At 38.5% G+C, this 25,752-nt stretch overlaps 1 protein-coding gene across 2 annotated transcripts in view; it reads right to left on the bottom strand.

Moving 5' to 3' along the window:
• Positions 1-1,251: 1,251 nt before the first annotated feature.
• Positions 1,252-25,752, bottom strand: part of LOC128871837 (aminopeptidase Ey-like) — a 28,891-nt gene continuing 4,390 nt past the window's right edge. The window contains exons 1-6 of one of the 2 annotated variants that reach the window (XM_054113934.1): positions 19,725-20,125; positions 6,918-7,471; positions 6,692-6,847; positions 5,204-6,617; positions 1,771-2,291; positions 1,252-1,713 (exon numbers count right to left, since the gene is read on the bottom strand). In XM_054113934.1, the coding sequence (XP_053969909.1) occupies positions 1,455-1,713; positions 1,771-2,291; positions 5,204-6,617; positions 6,692-6,847; positions 6,918-7,471; positions 19,725-19,772 (2,952 nt within the window). In that variant the 5' untranslated portion in view covers positions 19,773-20,125 and the 3' untranslated portion in view covers positions 1,252-1,454. Of the gene's footprint in view, positions 1,714-1,770; positions 2,292-5,203; positions 6,618-6,691; positions 6,848-6,917; positions 7,472-19,724; positions 20,126-25,752 lie in introns of those variants that run through there. The other variant, XM_054113936.1, reaches the window with a different exon arrangement.

The raw sequence follows: 25,752 nt of genomic DNA on the forward strand, positions 1-25,752 counted from the left end.
TAAAGTCTTTTACCACCTCAAATTATAATTGGGAGGTTCGAGTGCGCTGACTGCTTGCCTAAAGATGTCTTCTTGTGCTCATTCGAATATATGGCGTGGTTATTCAAATCATTGGCAAATACCAGCAGTTGTACGCTCTTATAAAATATGGTACTTATTCTTACAGAATATCACGGTAGACCTTCAAATTTTTTTAGTATTCATTGACATTTCATCATGGAAAGACTTACACCTCAACAACGTTTACAAATCGTACCGAACCGAAGTCCTCCAGCGAGTCATTCCAAATTGGTGTTTACGGATATCCAAATTACGGCGCAGTTGCGGCCAACATTTGAAAGGGATTGTGTTTAAGAAATAAATGTCATGAATGGTTCTACACAAAAATAATAAAGTGGCTCAATCAATTTGAATTTTCGTTGTTTTATTTCAATTTAAAATACAACACCTCACCCTTTATAATAGACGGTTATATGGCCCGTTGACCTTGTTACTTTGCCCCGTTCTCATCATCTCCTCTATGATGGCGATGCAAGCTCTTGTTCTTACGAAGCCATCAATCGGTTGCGTAAAGGCACGTCCCCTATTAACCGACTGTACAATCTAGTTATTACATATCAAATTCATCTGCCATTTAGTGCCATCATAGGACTGCACTGCTACCCAAGGTGTATGTTCCTTACTATTATTATTATTAGCGATTCATTCATATTTGAGGTCAGCTGATTCCATTTCATACACTGTTAGTGATAGACCTGCTGCTAGGTCTATATTTTAAGATACTGGTAAGTAATTCCACCTAGTCCAACCCTCTGCAATCTTTTCAGTTAACTATATTAGAGATGGTTACTGGGACGCCTAAGAAGTGAAATGGCTTTCAATTCAGCCTAATTTACTTACTCTTACTGTTCGAGTTTGAAGCAGTTCGATGGTTCTTTGAATTTTGTCGTTATGCTTCATTAAGTTAGACGAAAATCGGAAGGTGAATCAGAGTATACTATTTTTATTACATGTTTCGCCTAGCTTCTCCTCCAATTTCTGGTGTGCGTCCACCTCCAAACATCTGATGACTTTTTACGGCAGAAGTACACACTGAAGTTTGTCATGGCTTGCCGACCGTTTTAAACAAAAGCTTTGCTATCATTTGGCGTTTCATACCCACAATGGATTTCGAACCCGGATCCTTTCGAAGCTTAGTTATGCATAAGCCCATTCGGCTGCGCCGGCCGCCAACAAATTTCAAGAAATGTAGCTTTTTATTTTTGGAAAATATTAAATTTTATTTACTTTAATATTTTTCCACATATCTCTCCCCTTTTATTACTCATGAGCTGGTGAAAATTTTAAATAATAATATATGATTTTTGTGGATTGTATAAAATAATAATGCCATAAAAGGCTTCCGGAGGACTACACAAAACTAAACATATATTAATAACTACTTTTAAGTTGAATTATATTGGGTTTGCAGCCCAAACGTTATCTGTTACACGACTGCGCAGATGACGTGAGATCTCATTTAAGTTACGTTCCTTCCACTGCGCGTTTATCTTGATTGTTTCCAAAGCTTGTTGGACTCCCTGTTCGACCTTGCGTAGCAGCTGCTTGTTTTCATCACAGAACGTCCGCATTGTCTCGTATTCACGTTCACTACTCATTTGACTGGCGATAGGAGAGAGTAGGCGTCGAAGCTCTGAGCCGTTGGGTTCATAGCTAGTAAAAAGAGAAAGTGAAAAAATCAGTGTGGCGTCGTACTTCATCAACACTTACTACTCATGCAGGAACTCAATGTTGTTGACGAAATAGTTACGGGCTAAATGGAAGCCAACTTCTCCATGCGCCACAGCACCAAAAGCAAAGGTGGAATCCTGTCTACGTATATGCTTCTCGCTGTCGAATGCCCATTCTAGATAACGTTGTAGAATCCAAATTTCGCGTGAGCAACCCAGCGCGGAAATAATGGTACGCTTCTCAGCTGCTACATTGGAGTTTTTGTAACGTGCCCAAAGGAATTGCCAATCATCCTCATTGCCATGACGTATGGATGTGCAATAGATGACCGAGCGCAAATCCTTCGGTACTGGATTATATTCGTCGGGATTAGGTACGCCGCGCCATTGCTTGAAGTAATGCTGTGCGCGTGGTATGCAATCTTCTACTTCAAAGCGGCAAGCCCAGCTGGCAATGAGCTCTTTGTGGAGAATAGTGTGTGGCGCGACGTTGGCTTCGTTGGTCACATTCAAGCCGCCGAGGTAAACGTAAATAGGGGCGAGTATTTTGCGCATGTATTTCTGGAATAGAAGTGGAAAATACATGAGATTAGAATATTTTGTATAAGTCTTTAGCGCAGACGCGCGTGCGTATTCTTGTATTTCGAAACAAATTAGAATTTCTATGAAAAACGTAAAAATAAATCAATATTAGTAAGGAAATATTGAGGTAATTTCAAAATATGTGCCACTGTTTTCAACAGTTGGTGTCTTTGTTCTTAAAAGTCTCGCCGAGCACTTCCTATTAAAACAAGTCTGTATAATATTCATCTAGCTCATCTAACGGTAGGACCAGGAAACTTGTTGTTTCGATAGATTGGGTCCAGAGGGAGAGGGGTGTTAGAAGAGTGGGTTTGATGGGCATATGAAAAGGTGGTTAGTGTCGTGCGAGGTGCCTTCACATGCAGCACACATGTTTGGTATGTCAAATCTGGATGAGTAGGAGCTTAATCTGCTACAGTATCCAGAACGTAATTGTGCCAATATTACGCGGGTCTCACGGGGAAATTGGAGCGCTTCATCTGCTGTAGGTGGTGGTTGGACTCCGACCGACGGCATTCGGTGGTCGGGAGCTTAAGAAGGCGGTAAGAGTCTCCCGATGAATGTCGACAGTCTAAACACTGTCTGGTCCAATAATTGTAAGTTCGTTTTGGTGGGAATGTGGACTGTAAAATATCGTCTAGTAGCGTGACGTGGCGGACAGTGCCGAAAGCCTTCTTTAGGTCTAACGCTACTAAGACAGTCCTACGCGCACATCGGTGGGGAAGGCGTCCTCGGCGCAATTAGCTTTGTTAAAGTGTTAATATATGACCGGAAATTCGCGAAAACAAAGTAAGCAGATCTCTCGCTCGAGATGATAATGGGCAAGTGGTCTGGTACAAGTGATAGCATAGGTCGCCAGGTTATGCTATTTATCAGACCGGCGCTAGCTATTGTTATATCGGGCGAGCTGCTGTAATTGCCCACTACCCTGGAGGGGTCGTCGTCGTTCACAGTGCTGAATGTCGAATCGTCTATCTGCTCTACAAATTGATGCCCCCTACGATCGTTTGGTAGGCTTGAATGTCAAAGATCGTGATGCGCATTAAAGTCACCTACAACCAATCGGCTTTCACCTCTGATGAGCGCACCTATGTCAGGGTGATATCCAGCCGGGCAGCAGGTGAAGGGGTATACTTTATATGTTTTAAATATTTCGAGCTCGGCATTGCCTGACCGGACATCTATACCTTGACATTCTAAGGTGATATCCCTGCGGTCGATGCCTTCATCGATGAGACGATACTGCACTGTATGGTGGACTATGAACGCTAGGCACGTTATAGCCATCCCTGGTAATTAGGGAGGAACTAGCGTGTAGTTTTGTCTCTTGGACCGCAGCTATTATGATTTCATGTCAGCTCATGAAGTCGACTATCTCGTCTGTCTTACTCATGAGTCCGTTGCAGTGAAGTTGGAGGAGCTTGAAGTTCCTCGGCAGTATAGTCGTAACTCGGAGTGTGAGGTTGTCAGTGTTGGTCCTGCCGGCACATTCGATGATGAAGCCGTTGAGGGAGTGGCCGCCTGGTGGTGGGAGCAACACGTGTCCACTTACTGCGTGGATCACTCCCTATGTGACTTAAGGCCTGAGCAGGTCTTAAGATGGCACCACCCGTTGTACATATTGCACCTAACAGAGGTAGAGCCATTTGTGGCATATGCAGCAGTAGAATACTTCTGGTCCAGGGTTGGGTTCGATACCAGCCCTGATGAGAAGTATTTGGAGTGAGATGCGGTACACTAGACAGGGCTAGTTTACTGGGACTCCGGGAAAAACCGGAGTCATTCCGGTAAAGTAGAATTGCACAAGACCAGGAAGTCCAGTGGGAATATATGTGATCCCATGATTAAACGCTAGCCGATTAAACGCTATTTTAGACTAAATTTCAATGCTTCTTTTCCGAGACTTGCGGCCACTGTAGCCGAATGGGTTGGTGCATGACTACCATTCAGAATTCAGAGAGAACGTAGGTTCGAATCTCGGTGAAACACCAAAGTGAAGAAAAACATTTTCCTAATAGCGGTTGCAATGGCAAACCTCCGAGTGTATATCTGCCATGAAAAAACTCCTCATAAAAAATATTGCGGTTCGGAGTCGGCGTGAAACTGTAGGTCCCTCCATTTGTGGAGCAACATCAAGACGCACACAAAAGGGTGTACGCGCCAATTACATATATATATTTTCCGAGACTGAAGTTTGATTATCTTCGGTTCTAGGGCACAACGATGTTGAGGTTGAAGCGCAAACCTCCCCTTTTTCATTAATTCATCTTCGGTTCTACTTCGTCCACCTTCCCTGAAAATCTTAGAAAGTCTTTGAAAATTTATACGACTGCGGAGTTTTCTAACCTCCGATTCCATTTTTCTGTTGTCGCATTTTTTGTAATGATGTCACAATACACCTAATATTTTATTTCTTCTGGACCATTATTTATAAAATAACGTCAGCTCACTATAAATAGCGACTTCTTCCTTAACGTCCACTAGTTTTGCTTGTAATACGCTACAATAGTATGTTTACATAAATAGCAAGCTCGTGGTAACAATAAAACTTTGTTCCAAATGTAAGGATGTTTACTAAGCTGCCCTTCTGTGTTGACAGCTTCTCTATTTCCTCCTTGTCATGGTTTTAGTGCGTAATCCTCTGCAAAGCCATTGCAAATATGTCTGAAAGACTTTTTATACCTTAGGCTTAGATAAATTGTACGATAATTATTTGAAAATAATAAGCTAAACTTATTTCATACGTTTCGGGTTATCCACTACTTACATTAAAGAAATGCTACGGGCATGCATTTCCATTTTCCGAATTTTTTTTAGCAGCATTAAAAAATGTTATAAAAAATGTCTTTACAGAATATGCAAATCTTTTCCCGAACACCCAGTAGACTTACCTTAAAGTACTCGTAATCTGGAGTTTGTCGCAAAATTCTATTAACATCACGTAAATTGTCTAGAGCGGCCTTCCACGGTATGTACTCTCGTTCACGCACCAAGTACTCAATCAAACGCATTGCGATTTCATAATCCTGATCACCTGTCCAAGCTAATGTCAAAGCATCGTCGATGAGATGCGCACGATTGATCACATGGATCTTTTCATAAGCCTCACTGGTCAGTGTCTCAATCAACATATTCCAATTGCGTCCGTCATACTTAACTTTGTACAGACCTGACATTTGAACGTTGAAAAGGATCCATTCATCTTGGCTGGGCATATCCCTAAGTGTCTTCGTGACGGGCTCACTCATTTCGCTACACTGTAGCCAGTTTTTCGGTGTAGTATCGGCAAAGTTATTCTCATTTTGGGAAGTGTGGCTTAACGGCACCCACCAACAGTTGCGCTCGGCATTCCGGGAGACGACTGTATCGAGTAAATATCGCATTTGTGTCACTTTGGCTATTTTACGTTCATAATCGCGGGTTACAGTAATGATTGGGTAACCAGTTTGCAATGTCCACGAATCCATGATGGTTTTGATGTCGAAAGACTTAGGTAATGTACGGTATTTGTGTGCTGCCTCCGTAAGTGCGGACCAGAGATCATCTTGTTCTGCATTGGCGTAAGCGTGTTTCTTGAGGTAATAATGTAAGCCGGCGCGAAATGCCTCATCGCCGAGAAAGAGATGCATCATGCGTAGAACGGTTGAACCCTTTTTGTACGAGATCGAGTCGAAAATTTCTGCAATTTTGTTAGTATGATTTATCTGCTGTGAAATTGGATGACTGCTCTTGAGCGCGTCTAGCTTGAAAATGGCCAAAGTATTATCAACGGACTCTTTTTCCAGTGCACGCCAATCAGGATTGATATGCTGGATACCCAAGCTGGCTACATAAGTGGCGAAACCTTCATTTAACCACAGATCCTGCCACCATTTCATTGTGACCAAATTGCCAAACCATTGATGGGCCAGCTCATGGGCTATGACAGAAGCGACACGTTGTTTGCTTTCTAGGGATGAAACATTTTCGGCATAGAGTAAGGCAGTTTCACGATAGGTGACAAGACCCCAGTTCTCCATAGCACCAGCGCTAAAATCTGGTATAGCGATCTCATCAATTTTATCCAAAGGGAATTTTATATTGAAGATATCCTCATAGTATTGCAACACTTTAGGACCAACCTCGGCCGCATAATTGCACTGATCAATGGCGTCTGGACGTGCCCAAGTGCGAAATTGCACCTTGTTCTTTAAACTAGTTTCCGAGTTTACATATGCGAAATCGTTGATAGTATAAGCGACTAGATAGGTCGACATGGGCACTGACTCTTCGAACTCGCTCCATACCCAATCCTTTTTGTCGGCCCTGAAGGAGGATACAATTAATTAATTATCAAGAATTCATGCAAACGTGGACGTATAGTCATGTATAATACATACATGGGACGAGTCTCCTTCAGTGGCATATTACTCAGTGCTGTGTACTTCTTATCATGTCCAAGTATAACAACAAATTTTGCTTTGTAGTCCGGCTCGTCGAAGCACGGAAATGCCAAACGAGCTGAAGCTGGTTCGAATTGTGTGACGGCAAGCCATCTGAAAGCATAAAAATATTATTTTTTTAATTTTCAAAATAAAGCCTTTCCTCCCTCCTATCATTACGCACCTAGTTAGATTACTCGCACGATCTACATATGAACTGCGATAATAGCCACGCAAGTTCAAATTCAAAATACTCGAGAATGGCATGGTGAGTATGTATTCCCTGCCCTTGCGTAATGGTTCGCACAAATACATGATGTAGTAGTCATGGTAGGCATTTATTTCCGTGGCATGCACACAATTCTTCTGTTCACTCTCCTCGGCATGCAGATTGTGCAGCAATATTTCGTTGCTATTGATGGTAAGATTGAGCGCATGCAGCGTTATGTTGCTTGTATCCTCAAGCGCTATCAAATGTATTGCAACTTCACCGACAAATGTGAGATTTTCGGGATTCTCAAGATGTGTGATCACATGTAATGTGTATTTTTGTGGTTTGATCGATCTGGGCAGACGGAAGTGGTTGTAACGGCTAGTAGCGAGTTGCACTGCTGAGTTTTCACTCTCTAGTTCGAGGGCGTCTGTGGCGGTGAAAGCGACTACTCGGGAAGCAATGCCCATGAAGGACAAAGCTACGCAGAGATAGCGTAGTCGGGTAATCATCTTGAAGTGTGTGTACTAAAAAAATATAATAGAAATTATTTTGTAAACAATCAGTTTTTTAACACACATATGTATAGATTTTTGAATTTTATTTGAAATTTCATTTTTAAACCCAGCAAAAAATGTACATCCAGCAATAATCGAAAATAAAAAGAGGGATTTTCTTTTCAATGAACAAAATGATCTAAATTATTAAAAAATATTATTGAAACTCCAGTTTAGCGAAGCCGTGCGGCTTTTTCTATGGATATTTCCATGGATATACTGGTACATACATACTTCACACCAGATACGCTTTTAAGAATAGTTACAACAAGCAACTGGTTATTCTTGGAAAGGAATGCATTGGTTTGGGATGAAGTATACAACTTTTTGAGATGGAGTCAGTGCGTAAAAAGAGGATGTATCCAATGTAGTTGCAGTTTTAACAGGCCACTGATGGATGAAGACAACGAATTATAAATGGTTTTGATTGTTAAAGGCAGTATAAAACTGAAAGAAACAAATATTTCAACTGTAAATTTTCTTTGTTGGGAATTGCAACAAATGAGTTTAAGAGAATTTCCCTTTTATTTAGTAGTAAATGAGAACTTCCCTTTCATTTGGAAGCGTTAATTAATGTCAATAGGTTACAGATGTAACATCCGCTATCCGAGTATTAAAAGAAAACGGCGCTTGAAATAATGTTGTAATAGAAAAATGTATCAAAAGTAAACAAAATTTATCACATCTAAGGCAGCAATTTAAAAGTTATAGAAATATACCCTAATTCAGCTAACAATAATAACTCTACTAACGCCCAACAATATCTCCAATTTAAAAATATTCAGCAAACTTCTCTTTACAATGTTTGTTTTAACAACAACCCACAAAACTAAAGCTATGACGTACAATATAGCAGCAATCGAAATTTATATAATAACCCAATAACGCATTTATAGCCAATACATAATAGCAAGGGAAACAGTTCAAGTCCATCTAGGACTAAACGTTTCGGAAATCCTCAACCCGTGGAACAGGATAACGAGAATTTTCGGCTAGAAACCTCGGATACCTAAAAAAAAAAAAAATAAATAATTGGCGCGTACACTTCTGTTAGGTGTTTGGCCGAGCTCCTCCTCCTATTTGTGGTGTGCGTCTTGATGTTGTTCCACAAATGGAGGGACCTACAGTTTCAAGCCGACTCCGAACGGCAGATATTTTTATGAGGAGCTTTTTCATGGCAGAAATACACTCGGAGGTTTGTCATTGCCTGCCGAGGGGCGACCGCTATTAGAAAAATGTTTTTATTAATTTTGCTTTCACCGAGATTCGAACCAACGACCTCTCTGTGAATTCCGAATGGTAATCACGCACCAACCCATTCGGCTACGGCGACCTCGGATACCTACCAAAAGTAAAACTATTGTTGGAAAATAGTTTTTTTAAATTTCTTGTGGATACAGGGTTATAAATATGTTCAATAAGACCTAATGTTCCCAAAACACAAATTTTTAAAACAAACTCAATTACTTTAGCAACTGTTACTGGGGAAATAACATTAAACAAAATTGAAAAGTTAATTACTGTAAGGTCTCGTTTTATGAGGTGAATAGTTCAGAAAAGCTTATGTAAAAAATTCGCATTAACAAATACTTTAATTGCCTTGAAAAAGGGATATGTTCCGTAAACTTCTAAAATCGCATAAAACCAAAACAACGACTTAAAATTAACTGAAAACAGCTAAAATTAACTTAAAAATAGGGTGCTTAATAAATTACTTGGAATATCTGAAAGAAATTCATATAAAAGATTAAAGTAAAGTTAATTCATTTACTTTTTTAATCATTATCGCTATCTGAAAATGGTTTGCATGGTTTGCGAAGTGGCTCCAAATCACATTCATCATCAGAAGAGACTGTTTCTGCAATAGATATTTGCGGTTAAGGCGATGGCTTTTCACAAACTTCATTCTCGCTCTGTCTGACAATGTAATCAATAATTAAACTTTGCAATGATGATTCTACTAATTTTTTATGTAGCTCACGATATCCAGATATGCAGTTATACAGCACACGTTGTAATTTAAAGGCTTGTTCAGAATTGGTGTCATTAATAAGAAAATTATTTTTTAATTTATTGCAAAGTTGAAGACCTTCTCGAATTAGTTTTGCAGTGAGGTTAGGTTTTCTTCCTCATAAAAAAAGACAAAAAAAAAACAATTTTAAGAGAGTTAAAAATATTAAAATTCATTAATAAGTTTATTGTACTCTACTCAGTATATAAATTATTATATTATATTTATATTTCTCTATTTTTTTACAATAATTATTCTAAGCTCCATCACAAGATTGTCAAATAGCGAATCACTTTATTTACTTTTCGTTACTCACTTAGACATTTAACATATGCCTGAATACCCTATGCGCATGCACCTATATGTACTATATTACTTATATTATTATATTTCTATTTTCTTATATTCTTATATTTTCTTTTATTTTACAACGATTTTTTTGCTTGTTTGTCATTCGATAGAATTCTTTCTGCTCTACAAATCTATGTTATTTGTATTTTTGAGTTATTTAATTTTTTATTAGTTTTGGAGCTTAGAAATTGAATACGCAGGAGTCAAAAATCAACATTTTAGACATCTGCTTTTCTTTGCTTTTCATCGAGGTCAAAAAGCTGCCGAATCAGCCCGGGCCATTTGCGACATGTATGGAGAAGCTGTCATAGACGAGTCTACAGCACAGAAATGATTTGCAATGTTCAAAAACGGCGACTTTGGCGTCGATGACCCGTTCCGCAGGGAAAAACCTTTGAATTCGAATTCTTCATTCAAAGAAGATAATGATTTGTGTTTGGTGGGACCGGGAAGGCATGGTGAACTGGGAAATGCTCGAAAAGAATGTCATGGTCAACAAGGAGCTCTACATTACCCAGCTACATCGCGTGAATGAGGATATGGGCTTGAAAAGATCTGATCGACATGGTCAAACCATAATCCTTCGCCACAACGCCAGGCCCCATGTTCCATAAGTCGTCAAAACAGCACCCCAAGAGCTCGTATGGCATCCGACGTATACTCCGGATCTTGCACCGACCGATTACTATCTTTTCCGCTCCCTGTCAAACCTTCGATAACAAACAGCTCCTAACATGAACCTTAACTGGATGCTTAACGGTTCGTTGAAGTTGTCGATTATCAGCAGTACACCATGACCGACATATGAAACTGTTCGCCGAAAACAAAGATTCAACCGCGAATAAGCGTTCTAATATTTAAGTCGCTTACTCTTTATTGTATCAGCTTATTCTCCTATTCTCTTTCGATCTGCGTTTTCACAGCTATTTTCATACTTTTCAAGAATGTTTCTCTTTAGTATATAAGAAGTAATGAAGTACCTAAAGACATATGTATATATATATTAGGGCGGGTCGATTTGTGGGGAGGCAAAAAAATCCTCCATTGCTCTGTGAAAATCATATTCTAGGGATCAAAATAAGAAACTTTGCCGAAGGAACCATACCTCTAAACCGAATTCTGATGTCTCCCAATTTGGGTCGAATTTTTTAGTTTCTTTTCTGATGTAAAGGCCAAAAATGGTGATATTTTGAAATGATTGTATGGGGAACCCCCCAGGGGAGTTCCAGGGGGTGTGCCACTGGCACGGGTGGATCGGCCGTCCAAAGTTAGTGGGGGTCGGTCATACATTTGGACTCGATTGGAGCACTCTAAATGGGTCAAAGTGGGATTTTTCAAAATTTGCCCCTACCCAAAAGTTCGACCCAAATTGGGGGACATCAGAATTCGTTTTAGAGGTATGGTTCCTTCGGCAAAGTTTTTTATTTTGATCCCTAGCATACGATTTTCACAGAGCAATGAGCGATTTTTAAATCGACCGGCCCTAATATATATGTATTGTATATATATATAATTGGCGTGTACACCCTCCTCCTACAAATGGAGGGACCTACAGTTTCACGCCGTCTCCGAAAGGCAATATTTTTTATGCGGAGCTTTTTGCTTGCCATTGCCTGCTGAGGGGCGACCGCTATTAGGAAAATGTTTTTCTTCATTTTGGTGTTTCACCGAGATTCGAACCTACGTTGTCTCTGAATTCTGAATGGTAGTTACGCACCAACCCATTCGACTAAGATGGCCGCAAATAATACATATATAATTTTACGTTACTTATGAATAAGTAAGCTGCTCAATAAACTCACTCCCTGATTTACTTCATCGAGACCGGTTGTTCTGTTATGCTGCGTATTTATACAATTACGTTTGCCAAGTTCTTCTGAATCTGAGGCCTTCTGCATGTAAAACTAAATGTGTTTTTTAATATATTAACACCCCTTTTGTTTAAAACTGCTTCAGTTGCATGCAACGATTCGGCTTTGTCACAAACAAATCAGTGGCCTTCTGCTCTCTCCTTTAGAGAAGTATTTTTTCTTGGGTCCTTGTACGGGGAAATCGTTAACGTTTCAAGTTCGGTGTGCTGTTGCACCCATTTGTTTATGAATTTCTTCGAATTCTTCAAATATGTATTATTTTACTGCAGATGCACGTGCCTTTCTTGAACCTTTGGGGTGTGAACATAGGAACCCTGCTGCATATAGATTTTCATATGCGGAACGCAGTTTGTTAAAACAACGTACGCTTTGTACGTTTCTCACAAAACTAACAAATTGCACAAAGCCTATTGCGAAAAGGATATGCCTATTTAGCAGCATTTCAATTTTTTGTGTAACGGAACTCGAAGTTTGTCGCGCTTATATTTAATTTGTGTAAAATTTCAAATACCTAGTGCAATTCTTTCAATACTTCAAATTCGGTGCCCCACTCTCCGGCGGCTGCATAGATCATTAGGGATCTTGGCTGGTTCAGACTGAGTTATAGAAATATAACTAAAATTATGAAATTATTTCTTGGGTTCATCGGAACTCAATGAGAAATGAGGTTTGACAGAAAAAAAAATATAATAAAATTTTTTGGTTTGTCCTCCGTCTGCAAATATGTGTGAGCATATTATTTAACTCAAAAACAATCATTCTGTCAAAGAAGTACCAATAATTGTTAAATCATCAAAATTTATTTTTTCGTTTTCAAAACAGGCTCCATTGGAGGAAATTCACATATGCCAACGATTAGTCCAGTCATCAAAGCACCTTTTAAATGCGTTTAAGAGATCTTCTGCAGCTCCTTCAGCGAATTCTTCTTAATGGCATCTATTGACGCAAAGCGGCGTCCGCGGAGTGGAAATTAAATTTTGGGAAAAGGAAAATTCACAGGAGGCTAAATTCGGTGAATACGGTGGTTGTTCGATGATATTTGTCGGAACGAATTGTTGGAACGAATTTCGAGTGCACAACACCATGATAATCGAAGAAAACGAGTAGCATGACTTTCACTTTTGTCCGACTGTAACGTGGTTCATGTGCATAGCGCTGTTCAGCCGCCTGTTGACTGGTTTGGATGTCAAACTCATATACCTACGTCTCATCACCTGTTATGATGCGCTGGATAAACGTTGGGTTCGAATTCACTTGCTCAAGCATGTCTATCTTCTTCCGATGAATTTTCTGAAAGAAATTCAACTCCTTTGGAACGAGTCGAGCAGCCGTGCGTCTCACGCCCAATTGGTGGTGTAAAATGTTGCGAATTGATTCATAAGACACGCTAAGGTCACGAGCTACCTCCCTCAAACTTAGATGATGGTATTTCAGCACCATTTACTTTTTTTTGTCGTCGCTTTCATCTGTTGAATACGTTGATAGGCGACCAGATCGGGGCAAATCTGCAAAAGCCTTATACCACTCATAGACCCGTGTTTTTGATAAAACACACTCGCCATAGGCTTTCCGGAACATTTTCAACGATTCGGCACACGAAATCCCGTTAAAAATATAAAATTTAAGACAAATTCTTTGTTCGATATTTTTATCCATGGTAAAAATCACAGAGCACACCTGCGGTTGACTGATATAATTAAATGCCAAAAACAATCTAATTGACAGATCACGCTCAAACTCTGCGTCACTATAAAGGACAGTTGTACCAATATTCCAGCAAAAACAAATTTAGACATATGTGTAATGCGCGCTTTTTAAATGAACAATTCTCGATATTTTTTGACTGAATGTATGTACATACATATGTATATGTAATTGGCGCTAACACCCTCTCCTCCTATTAGTGCTGTGCGAAACAAAAAGAAGAAAACATACATATACAAATGTATAAATGTGTATATGCCCATAAAAACGTATACTGAATATAAAGTAACAGTGAATCTATTCTATCAGTCAAATATTTCCAGTGAGGTTGACAAATTACCGTAATTTAAAATTATTGGCGTGCTGCAAAGCTTTTAACAAATATCAGTAATAAGTTTTCATTTAGTGTTGGCAAGTGCTAATGGCAGGCTTTTGCTACCGCACAGTACATACATATATATTTAATAAATCAATAAAGTCTACAACATAGGGATGCCAATATTAGTGGTGATAGTTGATACCGTATTTTTAATGTAATCCTTTACTGATTGCCCTCTGCTGTCTGCCTTTCAAGCAGAAGTGTTTGTCTTTCAGCTATTAAGGCTTACTCGGTAGTATAGGTAAATTTGAATATTGTGATAAGTATGTAGAAATGACCACAAACTCTAATTTCATGCTATGTAAAAAATTCATGGTGATATCTATTAATAGTACCTCATTATGAACTATGAAGACGTTTTTCTCAATAGTTTGGTTTTTGGATTACGACACTATTGAAGTAAATAAGCGACATGTACTGAACGAGCTTAGCCAGTATAATACAATTATGAAGGTACCAGCACATTAGTCGGTGGAGGGATTCAATAATAGATGTAGACGATTTTACTTACAATTCAGTCTATCTGTATAGTATTTCCCGCTAAATTGCATTTACAAACTTGCACAATTTTTGGATAAATTAATTGATACTCGTTTAATTGAAAATCCCGTTCAATTAGAAAATTCCCTTAATTGGATAATTTAATCTATTAAAAAAAAATACTTACACTTTCTTACTAATTTTTGTTACCATAAGCGAATGTTTTCAAATGTTTAGGGGAGATACCAACCACTATTTTCCACAAATTCTAGGAAATATGTTCGCACATGCGGTAATAACAGATTATTTCTTTGGTGATTTTCTGTGTAATTAACTAGGAAAAATTGAAGGTATACCACGTAAGACATCGATAACACGTAAGACAAATTATACGGAGAAATTTACTTTTATTTTGATGTAGCATTTTTCTGACTCATTAGGTGATTCTAATAAGCGAGGAAACAATTAACCGAGAAGTACTGTATATCGATTAACTGCCACCCATCGTAAGAGTACACATAAATCGATTATTTTTACATTTTGGAAATAGAAAGATTCTCATACGAATCATGAGCTCAACAGTGACTTTGTCCCAAACGAAAATCGTTATTGTCTAATTCAAACCGCTTGAACCTGTTCGACGTCTAACTGCACGCACGTCTATACCTGTGATGGCTAATCCCGTACGAACTGTTTGCTTTCTCGTATGTGCAACAGTCAACTAAAGAGATCTTTTTTCGTCGCATATCATTTCATTTTAAATTTTTCGTTGTTGCTGTTGTAGTAGCAATACTAAACCCTGTCAGTGTAGTGTAAATTAACGGCCATCTTCGTTTAACTCATTTAAAGGTAAGCCCAGGGAAATTGTTGTTTCGACAGGTTGGGTCCAGAGTGAGAGAGGTGTTAGATGAGTGGGTTTGATGGGGCATATGAAAAGGTGGTTAGTGTTGTGCGAGGTGCCTTCACATGCAGGACATATGTTTGGTAGGGATGGTCTGGATAATGCAGGAGCGTAATCTGCTACAGTATCCAGAACGCTCCATCTGCTGTAGGTGGTGATTGGACTCCGACCGACGGCATTCGATGGTGGGGAGCTTAAGAAGGTGGTAAAGGTCTTCCGATGAATGTCGTTTATTGCCCGTCTTAACACTGCCTTGGTCCAGTAGTTGTGTGTTCGTTTTGTCCTGGATCTCGTCGGCGTAATTAAGGAGGCATCGCCTGAAACCTACGTTAGCACCGAAACAGAAACTGCTTGCTGAATAGTTTGTTGTGCTCTTTTACCGGTTATCTGTGTCTCATTGTAAAGATGTTGAAGATATCAGGATATCAGGAGGCAACCCGCCTCTGTCCGAATTGCAGTGTTTTGGCAAGTTTGTGGCCAGGCAGGCGCAGCGCAGTTTAGAACTGACCGGACAATTGCCTTAAATGTCGATAACAACATTTCTTTGTCTTTGCCCCAAGTGCTGCGATTTTAGACTTTAGTGGCAATATCGGTTGTGGGCGCAGAGAAGGAGAGCAAACTGTCAAAGGTTACACCCAAAATTTTATGATTCTTAGCAGTCGGAATTGGTGTGTCATCGACTTTTACCTTGAGTTGCAGTTTGACCTCACTTATCTAGGTGGTAAAGAGGGTCGCCGTGGACTTTGTTCGGAAAAGTTGTAGATTCCTCGCAATGAAAAAGCGAGAAAGATCAGTGAGGTAGTCGCTTACTTTGGTGCACAGGCCATCAATGTTATTGTCCGACGCCATTATCGTCAGCGTAAGAGACCAGGGAGACTTCCTCCGGTGGCTGGGGGAGCTTCGATATATAAAAGTTGAACAGCAAGGGTGAAAGGACATCACACGACAGTGAAATCTCATCTAGTAGCGTGGAATGATTGACAGTATCGAAAGTCTTTTTCAAGTCCAATACTACTAGGACAGTCCTCTGGCAGGGGCGGTTTTGGTTAAGCCCGCGGTTTATCTGGGTGTTTGTGACGGTGATTACACTCGTCGGAAGCCATGCTAATGTGGGGCTGGGGTGTTTCATGTAGAGTGGGAGTAGGAGGACTTCACTTCTGGTGGCACTACGTTTGGATCTGTCGGCCGGAGGATGCAGTATGAATTGCCAGCTAAAATAGCTTGCGCATCTCTTCGGGACCGACGAAGTGCAACCGTTGGAGGTGAAGGCCACCTTATTGTGGAGCTTCGTTGGGTTCGACAGGAACAGGGACCAGGGAACCAGACTTTACTCACACCAGTGGGGAAGTTGCAGGTCTTTAGGTGCTCAACCCATTAAGTCCGCTTGTGTTGGATTACCAGTTGCCGAATCTCCAAATTGAGATTCCTTGGCGTAGGTGGCCACTCTCGTTTGCTAAAACAGTTGCTTCGGCTAGGAAATTAGGACGTAAGTCTTTCATCCTTCCAGCTGGGATGAAGCGAGCCGCAGCAGCTGTGATCACCTTGCGGAATGCGCGCTCGCCTACGCTTACATCGGTGGGGATGGAAGAGTGGCGAAAGTGTCCTCAGTGAATTCCGCGAATCTGGGCCAATTAGCTTTGTTGAAGTTAATATATGACCGGTGATTTGCGGAAACAAATCGTCTCTCAGTCAAGACGATAATGGGTAAGATGTCTGATGCAAGCGATAGCATAGGTCGCCAGGTTATGCTATTTATCAGACCAGCGCTAGCTATTGTTATTTCAGGCGAGCTCTTGCAATTGCCCACAATCCTGGTGGGGGCGTCGTCGTTGACTGTGCTAAATGGCGAATCGACTATCTGCTCTACCATATTGATGCCCCCTACGATCGTTTGGTAGGCTTGAATGTCAAAGATCGTGATGCGCATTAAAGTCACCTACAACCAATCGGCTCTCACCTCTGATGAGCGCATCTATGTCAGGGTGATATCGTATATATATATTAAACACTTCGAGCTCGATTATCAGGGAAGAGCTAGCGTGCAGCTTGGTTTCTTGGACCGCAGCTATCTTGATTCCATGATGGCTCATAAAGTCGACGATCGCATCTATCTTGCTCGTTAGTCCGTTGCAGTTAAATTGCAGAAGCTTGAAGCTTTTCGTTGGGCCCGGGGTGTGAGGGACGCGTGAGGTTGTTTACGTTGGGCCTGCTGTGCGTTCCGCTGTTGTTGTTGCGGCCTGATTATGCTGGGCGGTCTCGGAGGGCGGTTGCCGGTTCGGGGCTGTGCAAGGGAGGGCAACGTGTCAGTTGTCCACTCACGGGTGGTGCGCTGGCCAGAGCATCTCCGAAAGTGGCACCAGCCATTGCAAAAATTGCCTTTGACTGATGCCAAGCTCCGAGGTTTTCTGGTCTGACACTCGAAACAGACTGTGCGGGAGGCCAAGAGCTGTTGGTTTGTCCCCGCACTAGGGTTGGAGCAGGAGGGAGGGGATGGGCTATGTTGGGGAAGTTGTGTTGCGCCGATATGCTCCTTACCGTAGAGGTATGGTTTGTGATGGCGATTGGTAGTGCCAGCCTATTAGGGGTGTGGTAGCCGTTGAGGCATGAGACGCCTGGTGGCGGGAGCAACATGTGGGCACAAATTAAATTTGTCGTTGAGTAAAGCGCTTCGAGGCGCAATCAACGCATCGCAAGAACTTCAAAATCTTATTGACAAGGAGGAGCGTGTAAAGCGGGCCTTTTGGCTGAACACACACGGTCTTAGAGTTACAGGGCGACACTGTTTAGACACTGTCTTACAGATATTTTTTTCAATTCATTATGTTGATTTACACTATTTCTCTCTTCCTCAGTTTAAAGGTAATTTTGAGGAAGTAGCTGTCAAAACCTAGATATGCGATCAAAGGCTTACTTGATATCTACACAAGCGATGTATCGTGTGTGAATTTTTAATGCTTATTACATGTCTATCGAACATCTCTCAGTTAACTTCTAATAACATGTATCAGAAGGTGAGCTCCTGATTAGCTGCAAGTAGAAACAAAAGCTGACAGTTGACAGTAATGAAATTAATAAATACAATTTGGTTTAGCAAGTTTAAATAGCTTTGCAAGTATAATAAGTTTTTCCGTTTTATTAACAGTAAAGTGTTCAATGTTATTAAAATGCCCTATCGCTTATCCTCTCCATAATTCGCTTTCCTCTCTTTATTTTCCACAACCTTGGGGTGTCGCTCGGCGAGTGCTATCAATAAATTGTATATTATGTAGCCGATTAATTGTTTTATCTATTCTATAATTATAAAATTATATTATTGGAAATATAAATAAAAATGCAATACACAAGTTGGTAGGATTATTTGCATGCAATTATTTTCAGAAAAATTCAGCTGATGTGGAGTTTTCGCGCATTCGTGATTTTGATTTTGTGAGTTTTTTTTGTTGTAAAATATTAACAGTGATCGAAGTAACACGACGTGAGCTAATCAGGCCTTGTTGAAAACGAAATTGTCAATACAAGCTATCATTCTTTTAACTTATATATATAATTCTCGCTTATACCCTTTTTGGGTGTTTGGCCGAGCTCTTCCTCCTATTTGTGGCGTGCGTCTTGATGTTGTTCCACAAATGGACGAACTTACAGTTTAAAGACAATGGTAGTCACGCACCAATCCGTTGGGCTACGGCGGTCGCCGCTACAACCAGTTAAAGACAATATTAACCAGACGTTAGAAGGCACCCCAACAAAATGTTAAATTAAGTTATTTTAACATTTTATAGTTTTATTACCGTGTGGGCTGATAACTACTTTTGTCCCTATGAAAGTGGATAGTTTTAAGCTATTTAATTTACATTAATAAAATACATGAATATAAATATTTTCATTTATATGAATAGTCAATAAATGAGGAAATATGTGGAAAACACGAAAAAATTAATATTGCATATATTTTATCAAATTTTTCACAATAATTTACATAATGGGATGTATGCCACTATGGTAGGTTTTCGACTTTAGCGTGTGCACTATCACACACTATTTGAGTATGACGTTTTTCTAAATACGTATATTAAACCTATTATTATTAAAAAAAAAAATTGTGTCGATAGAGAATTTTGCGTTGCAGTATAATGTTTGTGGTGATGGTGAAATTTTCCAAATGACAATATATGTAATACATGGGTGAAAAATATGTAAGCCAGATCTTACGTTAACGCCAGAAACTCATTGTCCTCCTGCAGATAGAGTGTATTAAAAATAAACACTCGATATGTACATGTAATTTTTGCTTATGTGTAAACTTTTTAAAATTCATTTAAAATCATTCGTCTCAACAGAAAAATCAGTCAGAGTTGCCAGGTAATTGCACTTGAGAATCCACATAAATGGATGTCACGCATCGAGGTCTGGGCCAATGAAACCGTTTACGGATGCGCGTACTGCTCCACTTCCTATCGCTCAACGTTTTCGCCTGCTTGATTTCTTAGTTTTCTATACGTACAGCATATACATACATATGTACTCACATAATTAACTAAATTTTTTTCTAAATTTTCCGACCTTTTGTATCGCATTGATTTTTTTACGTTTTGTACACATTCGTTATGTTTGTTTAAGTTAAATAGAGTTGTTCAATTATGTGTGTGTTTAATGAACTTTTTTTAGCGATTTTTTTATTGTTTTCATTTTGTGTTTTATTGTTTTTTATTTTTTTTTGCACGCGTCCATGAAACTTTTGTGCGACTGGCCGCGCATACGAAAATTGTTTTATTTTAAAGCTACACAACGAATTGTTTAAATCAATACGGGTAAACAAATTGGTCAATGTCTACCGGGTACACAAAAAATTGAAAAGGGAAGCTAATTAACTCGTTGGCGCTGAGAAAAATTTACACACTTTTTCTATACCATAAGTAAGGCAGAGCATTTCCATTTTGGATTTATGTATTATACAAGTATTTTCTTCCGATTAGCCAACAAGCATTTGCTTTATAAAGGACGGACGCTGCTGGTTAAATGTTCTCTTTTTCTCAGCTTTCGCAAATTTTCATGCCTATGTTTGTTTATAAATGTAATATATATATTGTATGTATGTATACATACGAGCACTGTCATGAAGTTAGCATAATCCCAATTCTAAAATTGTATAATTACTTGTTGTTGCTTACAAGAAATTAAGAAGGCTGCTTAGTTCTATTCCCAAAGGAAATGATCGGTATTTCTTAACTGATGTTCATTTAACAGATCTACATGCATAGAAAGTGAGAGAAGTGTTGGAAATGGTTTGTTGGCCACAGCTGACATTACCTGATTTTAAAAATTCTTTGTTTCTTACGTCCTATATTTATTTTGTACTTCTCTCGCTACCACTCCATTTTTCATGTATGTGCCACTTCCCGAAAATAGGTTTGTCGTGACTATCCAGTAGGGCCCGAGTTCAACTGGGGGCATGAAAACCGAAATGATAAAATAGTTTCTCTAATATTGGTTGCCTTTGAAAAGCAATTGGAGTTTTCAATATCGACAAGTGGTAATGAAATTATAAAATATTATAATTATACTGTTATTATTACACATTATATATAACATATTTTAAATATATATGCATGTACATATTTAACCCTTTCGGACCTATTGGGACACATACGTCTTAGCAAAAGTTTTCTTATAACTATAGTCTAAATTTTCCATTAAAACTCATTGAAAACTGTCCCGTCTGGAATAGAGAGGTTCAGGTAACGGTTCTGTTTTTTTTTTATGCTAAAATAGTAAACAGACGCTGCTCAGTTTGCCTCTAAAGTGACTGTGCTTGAATCAATTTCTATTTTCTTGTGAATATTCGATTTTTTCAGTGAAAATAAGTGTAAAAAATAGTAGATTTTACTAAAACTAAGTTCGACTTGGATCACCGTAATTGGGTAAGTTAATTAATGTAGCATTATTTCAGTTTCTAAGTCTTATTTCGATTATTTTTATTTATGGGATCTATGTGTCCCGTTAGGTTTATTTATTGGTATAAATATGTGCCGTTTAGAGCTTGTCAACATTCTCTAACCTTTCGAAATTTTTAACATATTTAATCATAAACCTGTTTTGATTTAGAAAAACCTTGAAATATGTCGAGAAAATTAAATGAAGAGGATATATTGGCCCAGCTAATGGAGTGTGACGAATCTGGTGACCTTGGTGGCGTCGATTTTTCAGACAGCAGTGACGATAATTACGAGCCCTCTGAAGAGGAAAGCTTCTTATCAGAAAAATCTAGCGAAGATAACGGAAATAATACTTCGCCTCAAAAATGTTGAAAGGCGTACTCAAACAATATGTGAAGAATGTGAAGTTCCACTATGTAAGAACTGTTTCGCTCCTTATCATAAGCGTGGATTGCTATAATATCTGATTGAAATATAATTTCACTTAATTTTTGTTCAAAATGAAATATAATTTCACTTAATTTTATTTCAAAATAAATGAAATACATTATTTTAGTTGATACGAAACATCCAACTTATTATTTGGTATTTATTTATTAGTATGATATAGAGACCTAATGGAACTTAAAGGACTCGCTGAAAACATCTAAGAGGACACATATATCTCACCACCTAGAGCCCCTGGATGCGGTGGTGGACTTCCTTTTCAGATTTTCTAATTTCAGGGCTTGTACTGAAGCTACATATATCACTAAACTCGAAATGTTCTCGCTGGTTGATTTCTGGTTCGAAAGGGTTAAATACTCGTACATGTATGATATTGCAACCGAAGCATTAAAATTTAGATTCATTGCTTATTGCAGATTCATTGCACACGTTAACGTCAACAAGCCAGTTATATTCCGTTAATCAATACAATACAAACCATTATAAAACTTTTTAGTTCGGGAGCCAGGGGTCGATTTTAGACTGCGTTTTTATACCTTTATATTCTTGACTATACTTGTGACTTAGCTTTCATGAATAACGAAAGTGAACGTCAGCTGGCTCACCCGCGATGGGTGTGATTGTGGGAGGATACGAAACGTGTCGAAAAAAAGTTTCTACCAACTCATTTTATACCGGCTGAAATTTTTTTCATGTATTGTTAACATTTAGTAGAATAAAAAAAAATAGTCAGCTGCGCGGTAGAGGGGGAAACACGTCAGCTGAACAGGCGAACTTGTAAAATAAATTAAAAAGTAAAACTACTTTATGCCGATTGAAATTTGTTTACATAATTTTGGGCACATATGAAAATATAATAATGATGGTCAGCTGCGTTTATAGCGGTGGGAAGACCATCAGCCGGAGCATTAAAAATTCCGCGTGCTGCCGAGATGTATGAGCGCAATGATACATTCTTTCGTTCCAAAGTAGGTTAGTCTTCGATATACATTAACAACGCCCACATTGCATTTAACGGAACTTTTAAAAAATTCTAAAAATCAGTTTTTAGTAAAGCAAATTTTATGTAATAAAATGAGATGTATTTTATGGGTAAAATAATGTGAAATGGATACTTTCGACTGAATATATTGTTTCGAATTTGTTACGTTTAAGTCCAAATAAATCTCTCACAATAATTCTCAAATAAAAGTCACAAATTAATGGGAACACAAAATCTTTCCTTTATTTACAACACTTAACTGCTTTCTTACATGTGCACGTTCAAGAATACTAGAGAAACATTAGTTTTCATTAGTTTAAATCTCACAAATCCAATAAATATTTCCATGCCATTCACTGAATTTTCACAAACATGTAATTTCTTCCACTTTTGTTTGTTTTGTATTGCGAAGGGAGCTGACGTCAGACCTGTCAAAATCGCGAAAAATAAAGTAACTGTTTTTTAACTTTAGATATTCAATTCCCTCCAAATGCAGTTTGTCAGGAAAGTATGTTTGTGTGCGTATAATTGCTTGTGTTTGGCTGTTTCTATTACTTTCGCCTACTCCTCTTCTTCACACACAAGTAATTCCCCTTCCTTTAGTTTGTTTATACATTGACTCTTACGACACAGCGAATTCGAGAGACGCAATCATTTCTCTATCATTCTTGGTTATAAAACTGATATAAGTCACTCACTTACCTATTATAATTAAACTGTTCGGCATACGAGGATACCACAATAACGGTAACAGGAACACAGTAGGATTCAAAACTGAACTTGCGGAGTGGAACAAATTTAGAACGTCCAACGTCAGCAGGACGCTAGCGAGGTTTCAAAAATATTATATATAATCCGGTGCGCAAACGAATCAGTGCCAAGAACTAACACAACCAAAAGGAAAAGGCCAATTTGTTGGTGGACTAATCGACTCCAAGAACTGTAATCAGATAAACGACACAAATCTTCTTCGCAGAATATCTTCTCTGTTATAAAAGAGCTAACGCCAAATTCAAGCGGGGAAAAAAGACTTTTTAAAAGAAATTCTTTCGTCGACTTTACTAAGGATATAAATTCTTTTACCCCATCTAAAACATTGTGGGATAAAGTAAAATTATTAAATGGTACGTACGTTCCACACACAATCAAAACTCAAAGCGGAAACTTTGCACTTAATCCAGTTGACATTGCTAACACATGAGGAAGATATTGGTCAAACTCCAACAATAATAACTTTTCTAGCCAATTTTTGACAAAAAAACAAAATACACAACAATCAATAAAAATAATTTATATATTTCCTTACCGAGCTAAACTAATTGAAAAAGAAATCACTTATTTAGAGTTGCTAGACACACTAAACTCACTTGAAGGTAATACGCCAGGGTTTGACAAAATATCATACCCGATAATAAAAAAAAAATTACTTAACTCAGCAAAATATAAGCTTTGTAAAATATACAACATAATTTTTGACTATAACATCATACCACGCCAATGGAAAAACGTCACAATCATTCCAATAAGCAAACCAAAAAAAAAGGAACTTCAATAACTGGTTATACAGTGTGGGCCATATAGCGTTTGCTTTTTGAACCACCTTTTTTTTTGAGAATGGTAACACAAATGACATGTCAAATGTGTTCATAATTTACTTAAAGGTTTGACATTTACGAAATGGGACGCTATACGCTTGAACAAAATTGGGAAATATTGAAAACCTATTTCCAAAGTGGTGAGTCTTCTTCTTCTTCCGCGGTTACAGTAAATGGCGAGCGTTACCGTGACATGCTCAACGAGTTTTTGTTTCCAAAAATTGAAGAGGACAGGACGGTGCAACTTGTCACACTGCCAAAGTTACACTCGAACTTTTGGCTACCATTTTTGAATTCCGATATCAATTGGCCGCCTCGAAGCTGTGATTTAAGCCCGTTGGACTATTTTTTGTGGGGAGCCGTTAAGGACAAATGCTATGCGAACTATCCAGAGACGATTGATGCTTTAAAACACGATATCGAAGTTGCCATTCATGAAATTGGAGCCCAAACAATCGAAAATGTGCTTAAAAATTGGGTTGATCGAATGGCCTACTGTAAAGTCAGTCGTGGCAGTCATTTGAACTACATATAATATATTATATTTCATTCATAAATGACAATGTTCAATCTTCAAAATAAAAAAAAAAGTTTGAACAAATATTGATTAGTTTTTTTTGTATAGCCGATTCAAAAAGCAAATTTTACATGGCCCACCCTATAGATCTATATCGCTAATTTCTTGTTTGAATAAAGTGTTAGAAAAAACGATAGCACGTAGACTTGTTCGGTTCCTGAAACAACAAAATCTGCTATCACCAAATCAAATGGCTTTTAAACAAGAACAAGGCGCACTACATTCCGACAAATGTAAGCACCTCCATATTTTCCGGAAGCAAGATGTACAAGTAGCAATACAGCAATTGATTCAATCAGGTTAGAAAAAGTACAAAACCTTAAAATTCTTGGAATCGTACTTAATGAAAAATACGCATGGTCAGCACACGTGGATAGCTTATGATCCTCCCTAAACACCAGACTAAATGTAATCAAATGTCTAAGCAATTTAAATTTGAAATCTAATACCAATTCCCTGATCAACATTGCCAAATCCACAATTCTATTAATGATAGACTATGCGCTAGTTATCTAAGGCAATACAACACAAAACAACGGGTCAAAAACAGACACCACTACAGCGATTAGTTTTGTCCAAAAAAATTTCAACATTGTAAAAATTGCCATTTTCCCTAACTATGCATCCGTCTTCGCAGCAGAAATGGAAGTAGTTCTTGGGACCTGTTTATATACACAAAAGCATAAGAGAAAAATGTTTATTTGTTCTGATTCTCTTTCAGTAATCTCAGCTATAAAAAACATCAACAACAAGGAACTTACAGTGAATAAAATTAGGGATATCCTTAAAACAAGAAATCGCTAAAATTTCTCTCGATACAAAGTCATTTTGGCATTTGTATGATAGAAATGAAAAAGCACCACTCATCACTGCACCATTCAACAACACTAAATACATCAAAAGAGCTGCCAATCCGATAGTAGCCAACATCAGCACACAAAAATGGAATAAATAAACCCACTTTTACAAACATGTTAACCCCTATAAAACACCTCCTCTCTATCCAACGGCTGTATCACG

Source organism: Anastrepha ludens, chromosome 2 (genome assembly GCF_028408465.1).
Source record: "Anastrepha ludens isolate Willacy chromosome 2, idAnaLude1.1, whole genome shotgun sequence".
Lineage (NCBI taxonomy): Eukaryota > Metazoa > Arthropoda > Insecta > Diptera > Tephritidae > Anastrepha > Anastrepha ludens.